The 17,294-nt window shown below is 50.7% G+C and overlaps 1 protein-coding gene across 1 annotated transcript; it reads right to left on the bottom strand.

The window, feature by feature from the left end:
- Positions 1 to 11,632: 11,632 nt before the first annotated feature.
- Positions 11,633 to 15,277, bottom strand: LOC308434126 (uncharacterized protein; the record flags this gene model as incomplete). The annotated part of the gene is made up of 1 exon (XM_080934324.1): positions 11,633 to 15,277. The coding sequence occupies one exon, from the start codon at positions 15,275 to 15,277 to the stop codon at positions 11,633 to 11,635; it is 3,645 nt and encodes a 1,214-aa protein (XP_080790450.1).
- Positions 15,278 to 17,294: the final 2,017 nt, after the last annotated feature.

The following is a 17,294-nucleotide window of genomic DNA, read 5'->3' as shown; positions in this document are numbered from 1 at the left end:
ACACATTCCTGATTATGTAACTACCACCTGCTAGGTCCATATCGTGTTACTTGTATGCATGTTCTCAGGGCTGACCACTTGGTGCTGGAGAATCAGCAGGTGTGCTCTTCCCTGGGGAAGACTGTTTCTCCCACTCTAAGACTTCCTTGCCTGCCTGCAGTTCTTTGTCTAGGGCTGAGATCTCACGAGCTCTCCCCCATACTAATTATTTATTGGTCTGGAGATGCCAAATGTTAGTGAAGCTATTGACAAAATGAAATCTGTTGGAAGAGGGCAACCCCCCTTTAAAAAAGCTGGGAGCCAGATGAGGTGCACATCTGGAATCTTAGAATGTAGGAGGTGGGGGCAGAAGGAGCCTTTGTCTTAAAGGAAGAGAGGATAGGGTCAGTTTTGTCAAACAAATATACTCTGTACTTTCTTTATTTTTTTAAATTTCTTTGTTTGTTTGTTTGGCTGTTTTGGTTTTCTGAGACAGGGTTTCACTGTGTAACAGCCTTGGCTGTCCTGGAACCAGTCCTGTAAACAAGACTGGCCTCAAACTCAGAGAGATCAGCCTACCTCTGCCTTCTGAGTGCTGGGATTAAAGGCATGTGTCACCACCGCCCAGCTAAAATTATTTTTATGTGTACAGTTGTTTGGCCTGCATGCATACCTATGCGCAATATGTACACCTAGTATCTGTGGAAGCCAGAATCCCCTGGAACTGGAGTTGTACAGTTGTGAGCTGTCATTTTGGTGCTGGGGACTGACCCTAGAGGAGCAGCCGGTGCTTTTAACCACTGCACAACTTCCCAAGCCCACCCTAAGCACTTTAAATATTTGCTCCATAGAAATGCATGCATCTGAGCCAAGTGTCCCCCAGGAGTTCCAGGCCAACTTGGGCAACATAGAGAGATCCCATCAAAGAGAGGGCGGGAGAGAGAGAGAGGCAGGCATACATTTATGCCTCAGGACACTTGGGTAAGAATGCTCATAATTACCATATCCATAATTGCTAAAAGCTGGAAAGAGCCCAAATATCTACCCCCAGCAGGATGTACTGGGGCACAGTCATAGAATACAATGCTATGCTGCAAAGGGAATGACAGAGCTATGGTTCTCCTCAGCCAAATAGTGTATCTTGCAAAAAGCAGTGTTGGTAGAAACAGGAAAGAATGCATGTAGTGTGAGTCTTTTGACACAGAGCTCAAAACAGGCAGAGCTCACCATACTGCTGGGCACTCAAGCACAGAAGTAGTGCTGTTCAGAAAAGCAGAAAATAAGTTCAAAGACTCGCATAATGGTTCCTAAGGGACTGGATAGGGGTGACTGAGTTAGGACACATAGGGGCTTCTGGAAGACCCATTTCTAAACCTGAATGGTAGTTATGAAGGAACGTACTTTATATCTTTTTAATTTTTTAAAAAAATTACTATTTTTATTTTATGTGTATTGGTGTTTTACCTGCATGTATGTCACACATATTGTCATGTGTGAGGGCATCAGATCTTGGAGTTTCAGACAGTTGTATGATATCACATGGGTGCTGGAAATTGAACACAGCTCCTCTGGAAAAGTCATCTCTTCAATCCCCACCCCCTACTACCTTTATATCTTACTAAAGATGTATATGCAGGCTGGGCCAAGGTGACACAGCTTTAATCCCAGTTTTTGGAAGACAGAAGACAGAGACTCTGAGTTTGAAGCCAGCCTGGTCTACAGATCGTGTTCCAGGATAGCCAGGGCTACACAGAGAAATCCTGTCTCATAAACAAACAAAAACAAAGAGACTTGGAGGGATATGGAGAGATGATTCAGCACTTAAGAGAGCTCGCTGTACAATGATAAGGACCAGAGTTTGAATCCCAGCACCCATATAAGAAGCCATGTATCCTGCACATGCCTGAAACCCCAGCTACAAGGTTGGGCAGAGAGAGAACTACTGGGGTTTGTTACTTCTAGTTTAGCCAAGAAAATGCAAGCCACAGGTTCGGGGAGAGATCTGTCTCAAAGGAATAGGTGGAGAATCAAAAATAAAAAAAAATGATGTTTTTCTTCTGGTTTATGAGCATCCATAGCCATGAGTTTCACATAGACATGCATATGCATGTACACACACACACAAGGAAATAAATACTTTTTAAATTTCGAACATTATTTTTTTGGGATGTGTATGTGTATCACTCTGTGTGTGTGTGTGTGTGTGTGTGTGTGTGTGAAAATGTATTTTTCTAGGACATTAAAGGAAATACGAGTTCTCTTTAGGACAAAGAAGTGGCTGTTGAAAGTGTAAATTGCTATCTTTTGTTTATTTGTTTTTTGAGACAGAGTCTCATGTAGCTCCAGTTGGCCTCAAACTCACCATATAACTAGGCTTGCCTTGGTCTCCTAGTCTCCCTGCCCTATTCCTCACTGCTGGGACTATATGCGTGTGCCACCATGCTCTGGTGCTGTCTTAAGAGTTTTTATTACAATTAGTTTGATGGAGTTAGTAAATATTGAATTTAGACATCTTGTATGTGGTATACCTAGAGCTACACGTCCCTTGTAGGGGAAAAACAGCATTAGGGTTGGGGCTGGGAGCAGAAGGCTTTGCCGGGAGTCATGCAGGGGTGACAGTCCAAGAGTAAGACAAGCCTGTCAAATGCTCCAGTGCTGCAGGAGCACAGGAACCAGGTGAGGTTCGGTCCAATTATTGCGAGCTCAGTAGGCTCCGGGAACTCTATACCTGGAGCACAGGGCCCTGCTCCACTCTGTCCTTTACAGATCAATCCTAAATTGTAGTGCTGGATGGCTGGACTGAGCATCCAAAGGGAAAGGTACCCAGTGTCCTTGTTCAGAGGTAGATGGCCACATCTACCTTTACAGATCTCACCCCAGAGTCTGCCTCCATAACATCTGCTTTGTGCCCGCCTGTGGTTATAGCAAGCTCTGCACTGAGGCCACACTGAAACTGCTCTGTCTCTGTCACCTCTGCCTCCGCAAGTCCTTGAAGTGAAAAGAGCTGGGCTAGGGCCTTGAGCACCTAAGTGCCTATCTGAAGGCACTTGCAGAGTCAGTCCTTCTTAACAAGCCCTATGGGTAGTCCTGGATACCAATCACTTCCTCCCAGGCAGAAGCCAGCTATGCTATTCCCAGGGATCACAACCCTCCCTGGAGGAACCCCCCAAATGTGTCCTAAGCATTAGGGATCAAATTCCATAACTCCTTCACTCGGATTGCTTGGGCTTGGGGAATACACGCATTTCATCAGTGAGATGGAGTCAGAGCTTAAGCCAGCTAGCTAGCAAAAGACGACAGAGGCAAACGAGAGAGGCTTTGAAGATGTCGGCTGTGTGTCTTTGCCACTATGTCCAAAATCCCTGCTCCTGCATCTGCCAGGGAGGTAAGTGTGGCTCAAATCTCACTGTTGCAGCTGGAAGCAGAGGCACAGACAGCCACCCATTTCCATACCATAACATCTGGTGGGGGAGGCCTGCATCAGTCCTCTTGTACTCTAAGAACATTTTCCCCCCAGGGCTGGGGGGAAGACTGCCCTTCCAGGCTAGAATCTGAGGGTCATTCACTGAGGAGGATGGTACCCTGGCTTGCAGATTTCCCAGGACTGGAGAGAACCATTCACTTCTACTTCTGTTGCTTTGTTATACCGTTCCCTCCGATGCGAATACCCTTCCCCCAAACCTCCCGTGGGAATTCTATTTGTCACCACAGAGTTATTTATAACATTAAAAAGAAATCAGTGACTACCTAAATGTCCGACAACAGGTGACTCGCCAGCTTAAGTATGTCTACTCCATGGCAGGAAGTGTAGGCATTGGTAAGAGCGCCACCCGCCTGGGCTGGAAGCAGGACCAGAGCTGTGTGTTCTTTCAGTACAAATTCTGACATCATAAGGTTGTCTATGTGACAAGCTATCTAAAACAATTCTGATGCTCCAAGGCCAGATGCAAATGGCCCTTTTCTGAGACACCTTCTCTAAGCTCCACCCCCCCTCCCCAATCCAACAGCTCTGGCCTCTGCCAGTGTGGTGTAGGTGGGAGGTTTTGTGTACGCTTGTCGATCCTGGTGCCAGTTTGACTATATATGTACACCTATGCTATGGGGTCTGGGCTGCTGTTAGGATCTGTCCCTACCATGGAAAGTTCACAGTGCTGAGATGTCCTACAGGTCTCAATAATGAGACAAGGACAGATCTACTTTGCCACCACTGCCCTCTATCTTGGCTACCCAGATGTCACCCAATTACTATACCTTCTTAACAGTCAAATTGAAATCACTTTTACACCTAGATCTCGTAGGGTCAAGAGAAAAGAAAGCACATTTCCAATCAGTGCTCCTCTCTCCTCTACCCCTGTTCATTCCACCATCTCTCCTTACTGCTACCCCACAGACAGAGCCTGTAGGCTGTATGTACCGAGCCCCTTGATAGCTCTCAGCAAAAAGAGGGACTAGCCCCAGTAGGTTAGAGACGGCTTGAAGAAGGGTGGAAGGCCAAGGAGAAGGAGATTGGTATTGGACATCCTCATTTAACACCCAAATTTAACACCCAACAAAAGAAAGTTTTCTTTCCAACACCACAGAATCTGGTCAGATCCACATTAGCCCAGGTATAGCACTGCAACCCTGTGGTAGCTGCTTTTCTAGAGATAAAACTCCTTTCCTTATCTGCAAAGGAAATAGAGCTTATACCTGGGCTACCCAAAGGGAACACAAGAACAACGCAGAATATGACGCTACCACTGCCCTCCACTCCAGCAGACTCTGGAAGCTCTCGGGCTCAGCACTCACTCCTGTTACTGTTTGCTTCTGTCTACTGGGCTCAATGATTCATGTCACACGAAACCCCAAAGAAGCTTTTGTCTATTTGGTGCCCTAGCAATAAAGGGTCCCAAGGAGTTCTATTGGATTTTCAGGCAAGTCTGAGCCAGGAGCGATCCAATCAAAATGGAGGCCAAAAGACCCCACTTCAGCATTCCTTCCACCAGGGCCAGCCTGTTTCAGGTCTCACCTTCCATAACCATAATTGAAGTTTCCTGCTGCCCTGACATCTGCCAAGTGGGGCTCTAGAGCTTGCAATAAGTCTAGAGAGGCCAGGAAGGGCCCAGGAGGCCTCCCGCTGACTCCTAACTGTAGGCAACACCTCCCAATTTAGTGGCAGCTGTGAACACCAGCCTGCAGGCACCTCTTCCCTTCCCTCCCCTCTTCTCCTCTCTTAGTGATTAGGACTGAGTTTTCTACTGCAAATGGACAAGCCCCAGCCCAAATCCTGTCTAGCTCATAGCTACAAGCCTAGGTGAGGTAGCATATGTGGTAACAAGAGACAGAGACAAGCTTCAAGCCTACTGTCCACTTGCCCTAAGGAACTGAATAACATACAGTTCTGGGTAGGTGACAAGCTGAGCCCCCCCCCCCCAATAGTTCCTGGTGCTGACTCTTTCCTACCTGTGTCAGGAGTATGGAGGAGCTCCTGCTAACCCCCAACCTCACAGTCTTAGAAGTGAGCCTGCAGTCCAGTGCTATTTCCAGAATAGTCAGTTCTCCATATGCAGGCAAAGCCAAGAGCCAATTGTCACTGGCTTTAGAACCTGGGGTCCCAATCTTTGAAGCCCCTGGAGGCCCTTTGGTTGGAGGAAGGGATCTGTAGAGGAAGGCACTGGAGTAAAAGGTTGCTATGGTGATCGAAGTTTTAAAACAAGGGGAGGGGTAAGGGGCAGGTATTAGCCAAGGTCCCTCTTCCCAAACTGACATTTTGGCTTGGCTCCTTCTCCATGGGTTCTGTGACCCTAGTCCCCACAAAGGAAGAGTTAGAGACTTTAGTAAAGAATGGTGCAGAGACAAAGGCAGAATCTGTTGGAAGAGGAAAAGGGGGTGGCAGAGCAAAAAGGACACAGCCACAGAGAGAAGATTCTGAAGAAGATTCAGAATGCCCAGCAGCCGCTGAAACCCTCCAAGGCCGTGTGCTCAGATTCCCAGGGCCAGGAGCTACCCCTGGTATTTGGCTTTCAAGACTCTTCAGTATCCCCCAGACATGCAATGTTCTTGGCACAGGAGGCCCTGTAAAAAGAGGTCAGCTTCTAGGAGCCTTTTGGTGGGGAAGAGGCCAGCTATTGCAGTCCCCAGCCAGGCAGGCAGTCCCCACCTTCTCTCCCTGTCCTGATAGCAGCTTAGGTGAAGAGGTCTGAAAGTTGAAAAGACAGCATTGCAGGATAGAACTGAAGCCCCAGAAACCTGCCTACTTCCCTTACCCAGGGTCCTCAGCAATCTCCAGCTCAAACAGCTGAACTCTGTTCAGGCCTTGGGTTCCCAAGGCCCTTCTTCCAGCTCAGCTTCATCTGGTCCTCAGGCTTGGGCAGAACTCAGGGTGGCCAAAGGCAGCAGCCAAAACAGCACCATGAGCACAGCCATAAAGAGGACGAAAGGCACACCAACATCCCCCAGGTCTCAGTTTCCCTGAACAGAGATCTTCCCACAGAGCAAAGAACTGCCACCATCCTGCTAGTTGGTAGCCACCAGGAAATGGAGACAGAGAGAAAGGCCTGCAGCAGATATGTACAAAGCCAGGGTAGGGCACCTGGGGGTCCATACCAAATGAGGAGAGAAAGGAGACCCCTGTTCTACCCTGGCTCTGAAGGGAATGGAGATACTAATTTCCAAGTTAGGAAACTGAGGCTCAGAAGTCATTGAATCTGCCAGTAATCAACTCAGAGGGGGAGGGGAAGCCAGCCTACTTCTGCAAAGGTGGTCCTGGGGGCCCCAAAGCGTGAGCCTGTGTTTGGGGGCTGGTATGCAAAAGACCTATTAGAGCAGTATAGACCAGGTAGGAGCTTTTGGTAAGGAAAAGGGGGCCCTGTTCTCTAGGAAGGAACCTACAAGAGCAGGTTTGGGGTCGGGGAGCAGTTGGCAGCCCTACATGGGGCTGGGGCTCAAGAGCCCAGGGTCTCCTGTCAAGCAATAAAAGCTGCAAAAGGCAGAGGGTAATGCTTTAATTGTCCCCTGCCACTCCAGGCAGAGTCCCTGCTCTTCACCATGGTACCACTCTGACCCCCTTCCCCAGTGCTGCTGGCTCGCCCCCGCTGGCACAGCAACACACATGCGGGAGGCACACGTGTGAGCACCAAGCCCCGCACCTCCCAGCAGAAACATGTGCGCCCCGCACCCCCACCTCGCACGTGTGTCAGTGCACTGCCCCCGCCTCGACAAAAAGACCCTCAGAAGGCTCAGAAGCCTGAACTTAGCTAGGGGCCAATAGTCCACTCGGGCTTAGAACCTCCTCCCCCAGCCCCGCAGCAGCCCCGCCCAGCCCCCTCCGGATTGTCGCCCATAAAGAACTCTCCGTTGTCATGGAAATTAGTGACTGCCAAACCGGAGGGAGGGGGCCCCCAGGGACAGTTGGGGAGGGGCTGAAGACCGCTCTGGGAGCGAGGATGCACCGCTCGGCCCTTGGCCCTTTACCCCTATAAGGGGCACCACGAATCTTCGAGGGTTTATGTTTTTTACAATTCGGAGCTGCAGAGGCTTTTTCTGGGACCCTCCCAAGCGGTCAGAGGTAATGGGGAACTTTAGCCCAACCCCGCACGCCACCCTTTCTTGCATCTGCAGAAACCGTGCGCTGTGCCCCTGCCTGGGACCCCCAGAGTCCTCGCGGCGATCGCGCTCATCCTGCGCGGAGATTCTCTAACCAGGGAAACAATCTCCCAAGGCCCCCCAACATGCATCCAGGAGGCGCCCTCCCCACCGGCCCAGCCCTCCCTGCTCCGCACCTGCAACGCTGGTCGGTCACAGGCAGGAAGCGATAACCCGCTCAGCAGGGCTCCGGGGGCGGCCAGCAGAATCCGCTCCGGGCACGCGGGGCAGACGCGGCGCCAGCTGCAGCCGCTTTGACTCCAGAACCTCCAGCATCGCCAGTCGCTCTCTGGCAGCGGATTCGCACCCCGGGCCGGGGGCGGGCTGGGGGCGGGGCCTCCTCGCCCGGCCCGCCCCCACCCTGGCAGACCCGGAGACTGGAATCCCACTTGAGGGAGGGAGCATGCAGGTTGGCAGCGAACACCTGATAGGCTCCCTTAGGCCATCAGAGTCAAAACCCAGCAACAGGAGGTGAAGGGGCCCTTCCTAATCCCAAAGTAAGGAATGGGGACTTAGAGAAAAACCTGAGTCCTGGAGCTGCAATAGGAGTCTCCTGGCTAGAAGTAGTTTCCAGGAGACCAGGGTCCTGCCCAGTTCCCTAAACCTGATCCAAAGGGTTGGACCTACTTGGAACAACATGGGCACCTCCAAGACAGGAATAAACACAGAGGTACGTGTGCAATTGTGATTTATTTGGGAATGGACAAGATACGACACTGAAACCCTCAGATCATCCTACCTCCAACTCCTGCGAGACCAAAATCTTTCCAACTAAATTCCAGCCGAGTGGCTGGCTCAGTCAGCCCCCTCTGTAGTTCTGAAGCTCCCAAACTATAAAAGTCACCTATGACGTAGCATGAGGTCTGCTTTCTTCTCTTTGTAATAATCCTTAAACGCATCCTAAGCAATATAACCCAGATGACCTGGGCTAGGTTATGGGGTCATGGAACTACTAGGAAGGAATTTCAAATGAAGTTCTTGGTCATGTTTCTGTCCTTTGTCAAGGAGGCAAGTGGGCTGATGGTACATCCCACTGTCCCCAAGTCCTGAGAACTATCCTGAGACAATAACTAAAGCCAGATTTTGGTTTTCCATTGTCTGGCTCCAGGTTCCATCCAGTCTTGTCCTTCCAGCCTGACACAGCCATCCTGGGAACAGGATCACATGTTGAGGTGAGCCTACTTGTATTGCTCCCATAGCTGAGGACAGACAAGACCCACCAAGTAAAGAAATTGGGGCTGGAGCCAAAAGATTGCCAGAGACATTGCCTCGAGGTTTCTAGATAACCTCTTCCAGAGGGTTTGTTAAGTCCTTCCGGTCTTTCCCTGCCTCTGGTCACTTCCTCTAGGCCATGTTATCATTGTATCTGGGCCCCTGTATATGAAGAGTCTTGCCCATTAACAGCCCATCCCAGTACCCGGTAGGAACCTTTTGGCAAGTTTGACAGAGCCTATGTCTAATCTTACAACGCTAAACTAATGTTTGCAGAATGAAGAAAAATCCTGGCAGGCAATCTTTTCTATTATTCCCCAAAACGAGGGGCTTCTGAGTTTATGGTCTAGCCAAGACATGGCTTGCAGAACCAACATGCCTCATACACATTATCTTCCTTGAGGATCATAATCTATCCAAGAATGGGGCCAAGAAGCTGGATTATGGCTTTAGAATCAGTGGAAGGGGTGGCTCCCTAAAGCTTTGCCTGCTGCTGGCAGTCTTCCACTTCTTGGTCCTGTGCACACTGTGTGCACGTGGGTGACAGCACGTGGCAGGGTATATGTGCACACGTGAATGTGTGTGCTAACTTACACCAAGGGAGATGGAAACAGCACAGTGTATGCAGCGATGCCCAGGGGCAAGTGTGTTTGTGCTCTGTGTGCACCCAGGCGTGCTTGCCAGCATATGTGCACGGATGCAGCAACTAGTCTCTAGAGCTGTGGTTCCCCTTCCTGTCTGACACAACGCTTGAGATTGGCTGGAGGCTGAATCAAGCTGGAACAGCAAGACAGAGAAGGGTCTGGATCATGCTCCGGGTACGCCAGGCCTATGGTGTTTTATTATTGACTGTTTCCAAGCTCTGCTTTAGAGCAGCCCCTTGCTTTCAGGTGTGTATGAAGATAAACACGTTTTTGTCATTTGTGGAGGACAACCTAAAGGCGCGGCTCACCGCTCAGCTTCCCAGGGAGATACAGACAGAATAGCTTCAAGGTTTTGACTTCAAGCAGCCTCCACCTGCCCTCTGGACAAAGAGCAATAAGATTTTCCATGGAAGCATAGAAACCTGAATTCTACCCACAGAACCCATATTTAAAAAATCAGAAACAGAAATCGAGCAGTGATGGTGTATGCCTTTAATCGCAGCATTTGGGAGGCAGAGGCAGGTGGATCTCTATGAGTTCAAGGCCAGCCTACTCTACATAGTGCATTTCAGGACAGCCAGGGCTGAAACCCTATCTTGAAAAAAAAAAAAAAACAAAAATCAGGCAGGGTGATGAGTATTTGTAATGGTCAATGTGGATATGTGGGGTTTGCTGACCATTCATTGACCTAAGAAGTGAGTTCCAGGCCAGTGAGGAAACAACTAGTGTGAACAAACAACACTAGGATGGCCTCTGGCTTTGCATGCAAACACACACACACACACACACACACACATGCGCGCACGCACGCACTCAGATTTGGAGTTGTGGAGTATGGTGATTAATATTTTTAAAGACCAGCTTAATTGAGAGGGGTGTTTTGAGACAGGGTTTCTCTGTGTTGCCCTGGCTGTCCTGGAACTCTAACTCTGTAGACAAGGCTGGCCTTGAACTCAGAGATCCACCTGCCTCTGCCTCCCGAGTGCTGGGATGAAAAGCTTATGCCACCACCACCCAGCAAGACCAGCTTAACCTTATCTTTTCAGTTTTTCTAGGCCATATACTGAATCAACCCCAAGCTTTAGTCTCATATTCTCTGTCCAAAGCCAAACTGAGTGAAGGTACATGGTTTCTAGCTATCCTTTAGACACAGGGATTAAAAACACAAACAAGTGAAAAACCAAGTTTTTGTTGTTGTTGTTGTTGTTGTTTTACATTTCTAGTGGCCTCTGCAAGAATCCTCCTAAGGAGAACTCTGGCCACCAAGCATTCAGGGTTGACAGGGTCTAGGAAGAATGAAGCCCAGAGCTTATAGTTCTGATGTCTACCAAAGCTAGAGGACCAGAGAGCCAACATATAAAGCAGACTAAGATGTGAACTTCAGCATCCACAGAGCCTACAGCATAGGCTTGAGCCTTCATGGCCCAGCCCTAGTGTACTTTCCATCTAGGATCTACTTCACTGTTCTCTCTACTTCCTACCCTGGTACCAAAGGCAGTAAGTACTCCCATGCACTCTTATTTTGAAGCCCCTAATAACCTAGCTAAAGCACCATCCAGGGTTTAAAATCTAAGAGGTACATATGTTATTTCCTAAGTGCTTCCCTAAGAAGCAGAGGCTCTGACAGGTACCCTCACTTGGGAGCAACGCCCCATCCCTCCAGCCATCTTTGGAACTGCTAAGCTGCTTGCTATCCATGGCCTCAGTTCCCTGAAGAAGGCCCATGAAAGGAGCCGGAAGCAATCCTTCCCTCTGGTGCTAGGGGAAGGGGCTGCCCCCCACCCCCCCAACCTCATGACTCACTCTAGGCTGTGTGGGTTATTACATTATGTTTGAAATTACCATGGCAACAAGCTGGCAATCAAGGGTAATTGCACTTGTCGTCAGGGCAACAGGGCAAAACCCCACAGCAGCCATTTTCTGTGGTTGCCCTTGGGGGTGCAGTAAAGGTCAAACCAGATTGGAGACAATGACAACCAAGGGGTTTTGGGGGTCCCTGGAAAGGGCAGATTGCCAGGGCCCATGAGGTTCTTGAGTGTTGAGAGTAGGTATGCCTTGGGAGAACCAGGGTCTTCCTCATTTACCCTGTGTCTGGAGTCTTGCCTTCTCCTTGCCACCCTCCACCTAAACCATGCAACAGTACTTAAAGCAAGCAGAACCAGAAGTTTATATGCTCACAGATGATATTTGTAGATAGCCCATGGGCCTTCCTCTTCATATTCCCTGCGACTGAGCCACAGGCTTTGGAAGGAGTCCCGGCATGCCATGATGGAACCCCCAAGCCAGGCAGCAACTGCACGGTGGGGAGAACCCAGCACAGTGGCACCAGGACCCAGCTCCTGTCTCAGACGCTCAGGGAAACCATTTATGAGGGTGCTACCACCTTCCAGCACCACATTGGCCAGCAGCTGCTCCTGCTGCTTGACCTCCAGCCGGCTGATGCTTAGCAGGGCCAACTGTGGAAGGCCTAGCTGGTTGAGACCTAGCAGATTGGGTTGAAAGAGAGCCTCAGGGCAACAGAAGCGCTCAGAGCCCAGTGTGATAACATGCTTATCTGGGAGCACAAAGTCCACCTTAACCTGGGACTGGTTTCGGGCCATCTCAGTTGCTGTATCCATAGCCACGTAACAGCAGGCCTCTTTAATCTGTCTGACAATCCCTCCCTTGGGTGGCGAGTGGCCGGCTGATATGAGTAGCTGAGCCAGGTAATCAGTGAGATCAGCACCAGCCACATCCAGCCGGTAGGTGTCAAGTGGAGCCAGGTCCCCGGTGATGATGGGTGCCACGTAGGAGGTCCCATGGCCGCTTCCCACAACCAGCCCAGTGGTACGCCCATAGGCATAGAGTGTAAGTAGAGCCTGATGAACCGTCTGCATAGCTGGCACACGGAAGCGCTCAAAGAGAATTTCAGCCACCTTCTCTCTGTTGGTACGTGGTGAGATGGGGGAGTCGGCCACAAGCACAGCCATCTCCTCGGGTTGCACTTTCAGTTTGCAGTAGAACAGGTGTTGCCACAGCACCTCCAGAGCATCCCAATCAGCGACTACTCCTCGGTTCAGTATTGAGTATGAGCCCTCTTGATGTTCGGGTACCACATATTGGGGCTGGCCCTGGGGTGGGTGTTGCAGCATCTGGACTTGCGAGGGCACCACACTGAGGACGTGGCTCTCTTGAGCCAGTCCACATTTGGTAAATCCTGTGCCAGTATCAATCACTACGGCCGCCATTTTCTGGTAGGGGCTGCAGGAGTGGTTACAAAGCACCGCCGGCTGCACTGGTAGAGCATCCACGGTGGATACTAGCTCATAGCAGTTCCCACGGAGAAGACCCAGGTGAGAAACCACCGATGAGTGTGCAATGCCCTCAGTAGTCAACTTGAACTGATGTCCGTTCGTGGACTCAGTGCCCACCATGGATATGGGCAAATCCTTATAACCAGTAAACGTGATCAGAGAGAGTTGTTCCTGCTGGGCCCTATGGGGATCATTAGGTTGCCAAGAGGGGGGCTGATGTACGCTGGATCTTTGAGCCCTATTGTTTCCAACTTTGTCTCTGTTCACATAAATACAGGCCTCCTCAGGAGCCAGGGGTACTCGGAGTATTCCCACATGTGTAGAACTACACAAGGGTTCACTCTCTTGAGTAGAGGACTGGATAGGCTCCCTAGAGGTGAAGGTGGGCTCTTTGAGGGTGGGGAGCTTCACTGTGATGGGTACATGTCTAGTGAGGGAAAGTTGTCTGGGAAGAGGCGGCTGTTCATTGAGGTGAGGTGGACAGGTTAGCAGAAGCTGCTTGGTAGAGGGGAACTGACCAGGTAGGGAGCCCTGCTCAGCTACAAGTGGCTGCTTAGCAAGGACATTCTGCCCATTGAGGAAACTCTGACCAGTGAAGACTTGTCCAGTATCTTCAGCTTGAGAGCCACTAGGGTGAACTGCCTGCTGGTTATTGCTGACTGCTTTCTCCTGGAGTGGAGATCTGGACACTACCTGGATTTCGGCTGTTGAAACAGGATCTGGCTTTACCCACTGTAATTTCCTAGGCTGGACCGTGGGACTGTCCAGCTTCCAGATGGTGCGGTCAGCATCTATCTTTTCAGCGTCAGATTTGGGCCAACTAGGATCAGGAACTGGGGCTGGTATCTTTTCACCATATTGGACGGGTGTCCCTGGTACAGGTTGGGCAAACATCCTCACGGGGCTTCCGGTGCCCGGGGAATTCTGTGGCTCTAGGTTGTGTCTGGCCTCCTTGGAAGCCAGGGCTACCTCCCCGTAGCTTTCAGCTGAGAGGCTGGAGGGCACAGGGCTAGACAGCACAGCTGTGGTAGACCAGATGCTGGGGTGATCACTGTTAGGGGAGAAGATTGGCTTGGGTAATGACCAAGCAGACAGCGTATTTTCAGAAACACGAGTCGTTGGGTGGCTGGGTGTGAGACCTACAAGCACTGCCCGTGAGCCCATGGGATCATGGCACAGCAACCCCATCCTGGTGTTGCCTGTGGCCATATCAAATACCAGCACATGGTCTTCTACGGCATCCTGGAGCTGGCAGGTCGGGGCGTTACAAATGGGACTCTGTATGACTCCTCCGGGAGTCTGGGGTGGGAACTGCTTGTTGTAGGCCCCTTGTAGGACAGGCAGAGGCACATTAGAGCAGTTGTTGTTGTTGCAAGCACTGGGGGGCTGCTTGTCTGGCTGAGAGCTACAAACCTTGTGGCTATTCTCCTGTGTCTTGAAAGTGTCTAGAGGTTCTGAGGCTGGTGTTGAGGTATCTAGCCTAGAGGCATGGACGAGACACTTTTTTGCAGGGTCCTCAGATTGCTTGATTGGCATCTGCATCTTGGAAACTTCTTGGTCCTGGGTTTTGGGTGAAAATTCTGCTGGACTGGATGGTGGAGTGAAAGGAGTCTCCTTAAGGAAAAAACATACTTTGTCCTTTTTGGAAGAATCTGAGGGAGCGGACAACTTGTTGCGCCCATTCTTAAAATCAAGAGGCAGGTCCTTAGTGGCTGTAGTGGTGTTAGTCAGGTGGTTGGGACTACAGGTATAAGGTTTAACTGCAGCAGGTTCTGGTAATCCATTGAGAGCTGCAACAGAAGCCGGAATTGAGGTTGCAAGAGGCAATGATGGTGAAGAAGTCGTCTTGTTTGGGATAGGAGACTGAGCCAGACATGGACCCTTGCCCTGCCCCTGATCTTGGACTGGAGCCTGAGCCATAGTTGGAAGAGGCGCTTGACCTTCAATGACACCACTCTCTCCTGAGAGGAGGTAGGGTAGCCATCGACTCTTCCTGGAGCCCACAGAGGCCATCTGGCCAATGTTACAGGTTCCTTTGCCCCAGCCTACCAGGACTTTAGCTGGAGCCTTGCTCTCTCTCCCAATTTGAATCGGGGAGAAATTGAATCTATACTGGGCTTTGTCATCGGTGCCGTTGTTCTCTGTGCACATTGGCAGAGTCTGAGTCCCATCATCCATAAGGAGATGTTCTTGGGTTCCCACAGTGGGGTTTGGGAATGGGTTAGAAGAGAATCTCGGGGTGTCCTGGGAGGCCAGTGCATAGTCACACTGGGAGCTGACCTGGGCAGAATTATGGAGTTGTTGAAGTGCGGGCTGAGAGGCAGGAGCCTGGGAGGTTGAGCTGCAGGCTGTATCAGCGATGGCCCCAGTGGATAGTGACAGCCCTTGCTTCGAGTAGAGGGATCTGGAGTTCATCGATGGTCCCTGGGACCCTTTGAAACCACCCCTTAGCTGCTGGCTGCTAGGCAGTGGATGGCCCTGGGGGCCCGATGGATCAGGGCCCCCCACCTTCTTGGTGTCTTCCATAGTCCTGCTCCATGCCCTAGGTGCCCTGCCCCCACTTCATTGCCATGGTGACCCTACACAATCACTGCCCCCAGTGACCTGGAGAGTGACAATGTATGAGATAACAGGGGCCCCACCCCCTGAGGAAGGGGCTTCCCTGAGGACTTTAGAAGGTGGAGAAACCCAGAGGTCTCAATAGAGTTAGACTTCTATAGGCCAGCGTTGTCCCTCCTTTACCAACCAGTGACCACTCTACCTGAGGCCAGCCCCTCAGTGAGGGCAGTGTCCCACAAGGGGTCAAGGTAAGGTCAAGGGAAAAGAATAGTCAGGGGAGACTGAGGGTCTTCTTCACACTATGCCCTTTGCCAGAGCAAAGCCTCTTACCACTTAAGTCTAAGAGACAGAAGAGGGTGAGGGGCCAGGCTCAGCCCCAGGCTCCCCTCCCCTGTGTTCCCTGCTTCCGCTCCCGCTCCAGGGACAGCAGCTCCTTGGCAGTCTCTGCTGCTCCAGATGGTTTTCCTCTGCTTGTGCCTCATAGAGCCCCCTCCCCAGAGCCACATGTCCCTGAAGCCCAGGGCCAGTATCTTGGAGGAGTGGGTATGGGGGTGGTGGAGGTGGAGCCACTACTCAGAATCTTCAAGATGGAATGTTCTAGCTCTTGTCACATTGTGTCAGTTTCATCCTGGCCATAATGAGAGCAGAGCACTAGGCACAGGGCTAGGCTGCCATAGCCAAAGTGTTAACCAAGTGGCAATTACAAGATGGGGGAATGGTGGGGATCTGGTAGAAATAAGGCCAGCTTCACAATGGGAACATGGCAAGTATGAGACTGAACACACAGTGTGTGCGCACTCAGAACAGTACTGCATATACAGCGAAGACAAGCTAGACAAAGCCCTCCATATGAATAGACATGTTAAAAACACAAGCAAGCTTTTAGGCTTGATCAGTAACCCTCCTCTCCCCACTTTCATTAGTGGAGAAACAGGGATAGAGAGGAATCAAATCTACCTGGATCATCCCCTTAGACCCAGGGCTACCTTGAGGGTCAGCACCACGCTTGCAGCTAGAAGACAGGTCATTCACACCGGACTACTTCTGCCTTAGGCAGTCAAACCCTCCTCCCTCCTCTAGTTCTGAGCTGGAGGCTGACACTGTCCCCTCAGGGCTCAGTCTTTCCACCCAGGAAACAGGTTTGTAGAGAATGCAGCTGTATAGGCTTGTCCTCCTCCGAAGCAACATGTTTTCACAGAGGTTAAAAATAGTGTTTACAGTTTGGCTGTGGGGTGCGAGGCTATGTGACCAGGGACTAAGGCTGTCACTGTGCGGCATCCGCACCTTTTTGATTGGCTGCTGTGCAAAGCCTGACTCAGCCACATTCCAGGCCCTTTGTGTCACCCCTCCCTCTTCAGTCAAGATAGGGAATAGGCAGCTCAGATACCAAGGGGCCAAATTGCTTATGGCTGTACTCTGGCTGGGGAAGGTGGAAGAGCCCCATGGGTCTGCAGCCTTTCTCAAGCACACACATCCTTGCAGAACACTATTCATTGATTTCTGATCTGAGCAAGCTCCTTGGTTTTTCATGACAAAGATGCTGGCAGCAGCCTCTAATATCTAAGTAATATCAAAGTTGAACCGTACCTGGGGAAAATGGAGAAATGAGGTAGAACACCCCTAAGAGACACCCCACCCCAGTCCCTGCCCCCTGGTCAACTTGCTTGGTTGAGCTCATCCTCTACTTCATTCAGAAGTGAGGTATAACCCCCACCCACCACCCCCAACTTTCCAGCACTGGGATCTTTTGTGAACAACAGTCCCAAAGCCTCCTAGAGGAAGAGAAAGCAGGGTCAGCTTAAGGGTCTGGTCTAAGATACCAAGCCCTTCCCATTATTGAAGCAAACATACCTTAGAACTATAATAATGGTGGTTTGCCAGGCAGCAATGGCACACACTTTTAATTCCAGCATTTAGGAGGCAGAAGCTGGCAGATCTCTGTGAGTTCGAGGCCAGCCTGGTCTACGGGTTGCATAACATAGAG

This window comes from Micromys minutus, assembly GCF_963924665.1.
Source record: "Micromys minutus genome assembly, chromosome: 21".
NCBI classification, from domain to species: domain Eukaryota; kingdom Metazoa; phylum Chordata; class Mammalia; order Rodentia; family Muridae; genus Micromys; species Micromys minutus.
Note: the sequence above shows the minus strand (reverse complement) of the source record. Positions and strands in the feature narration are given on the sequence as shown.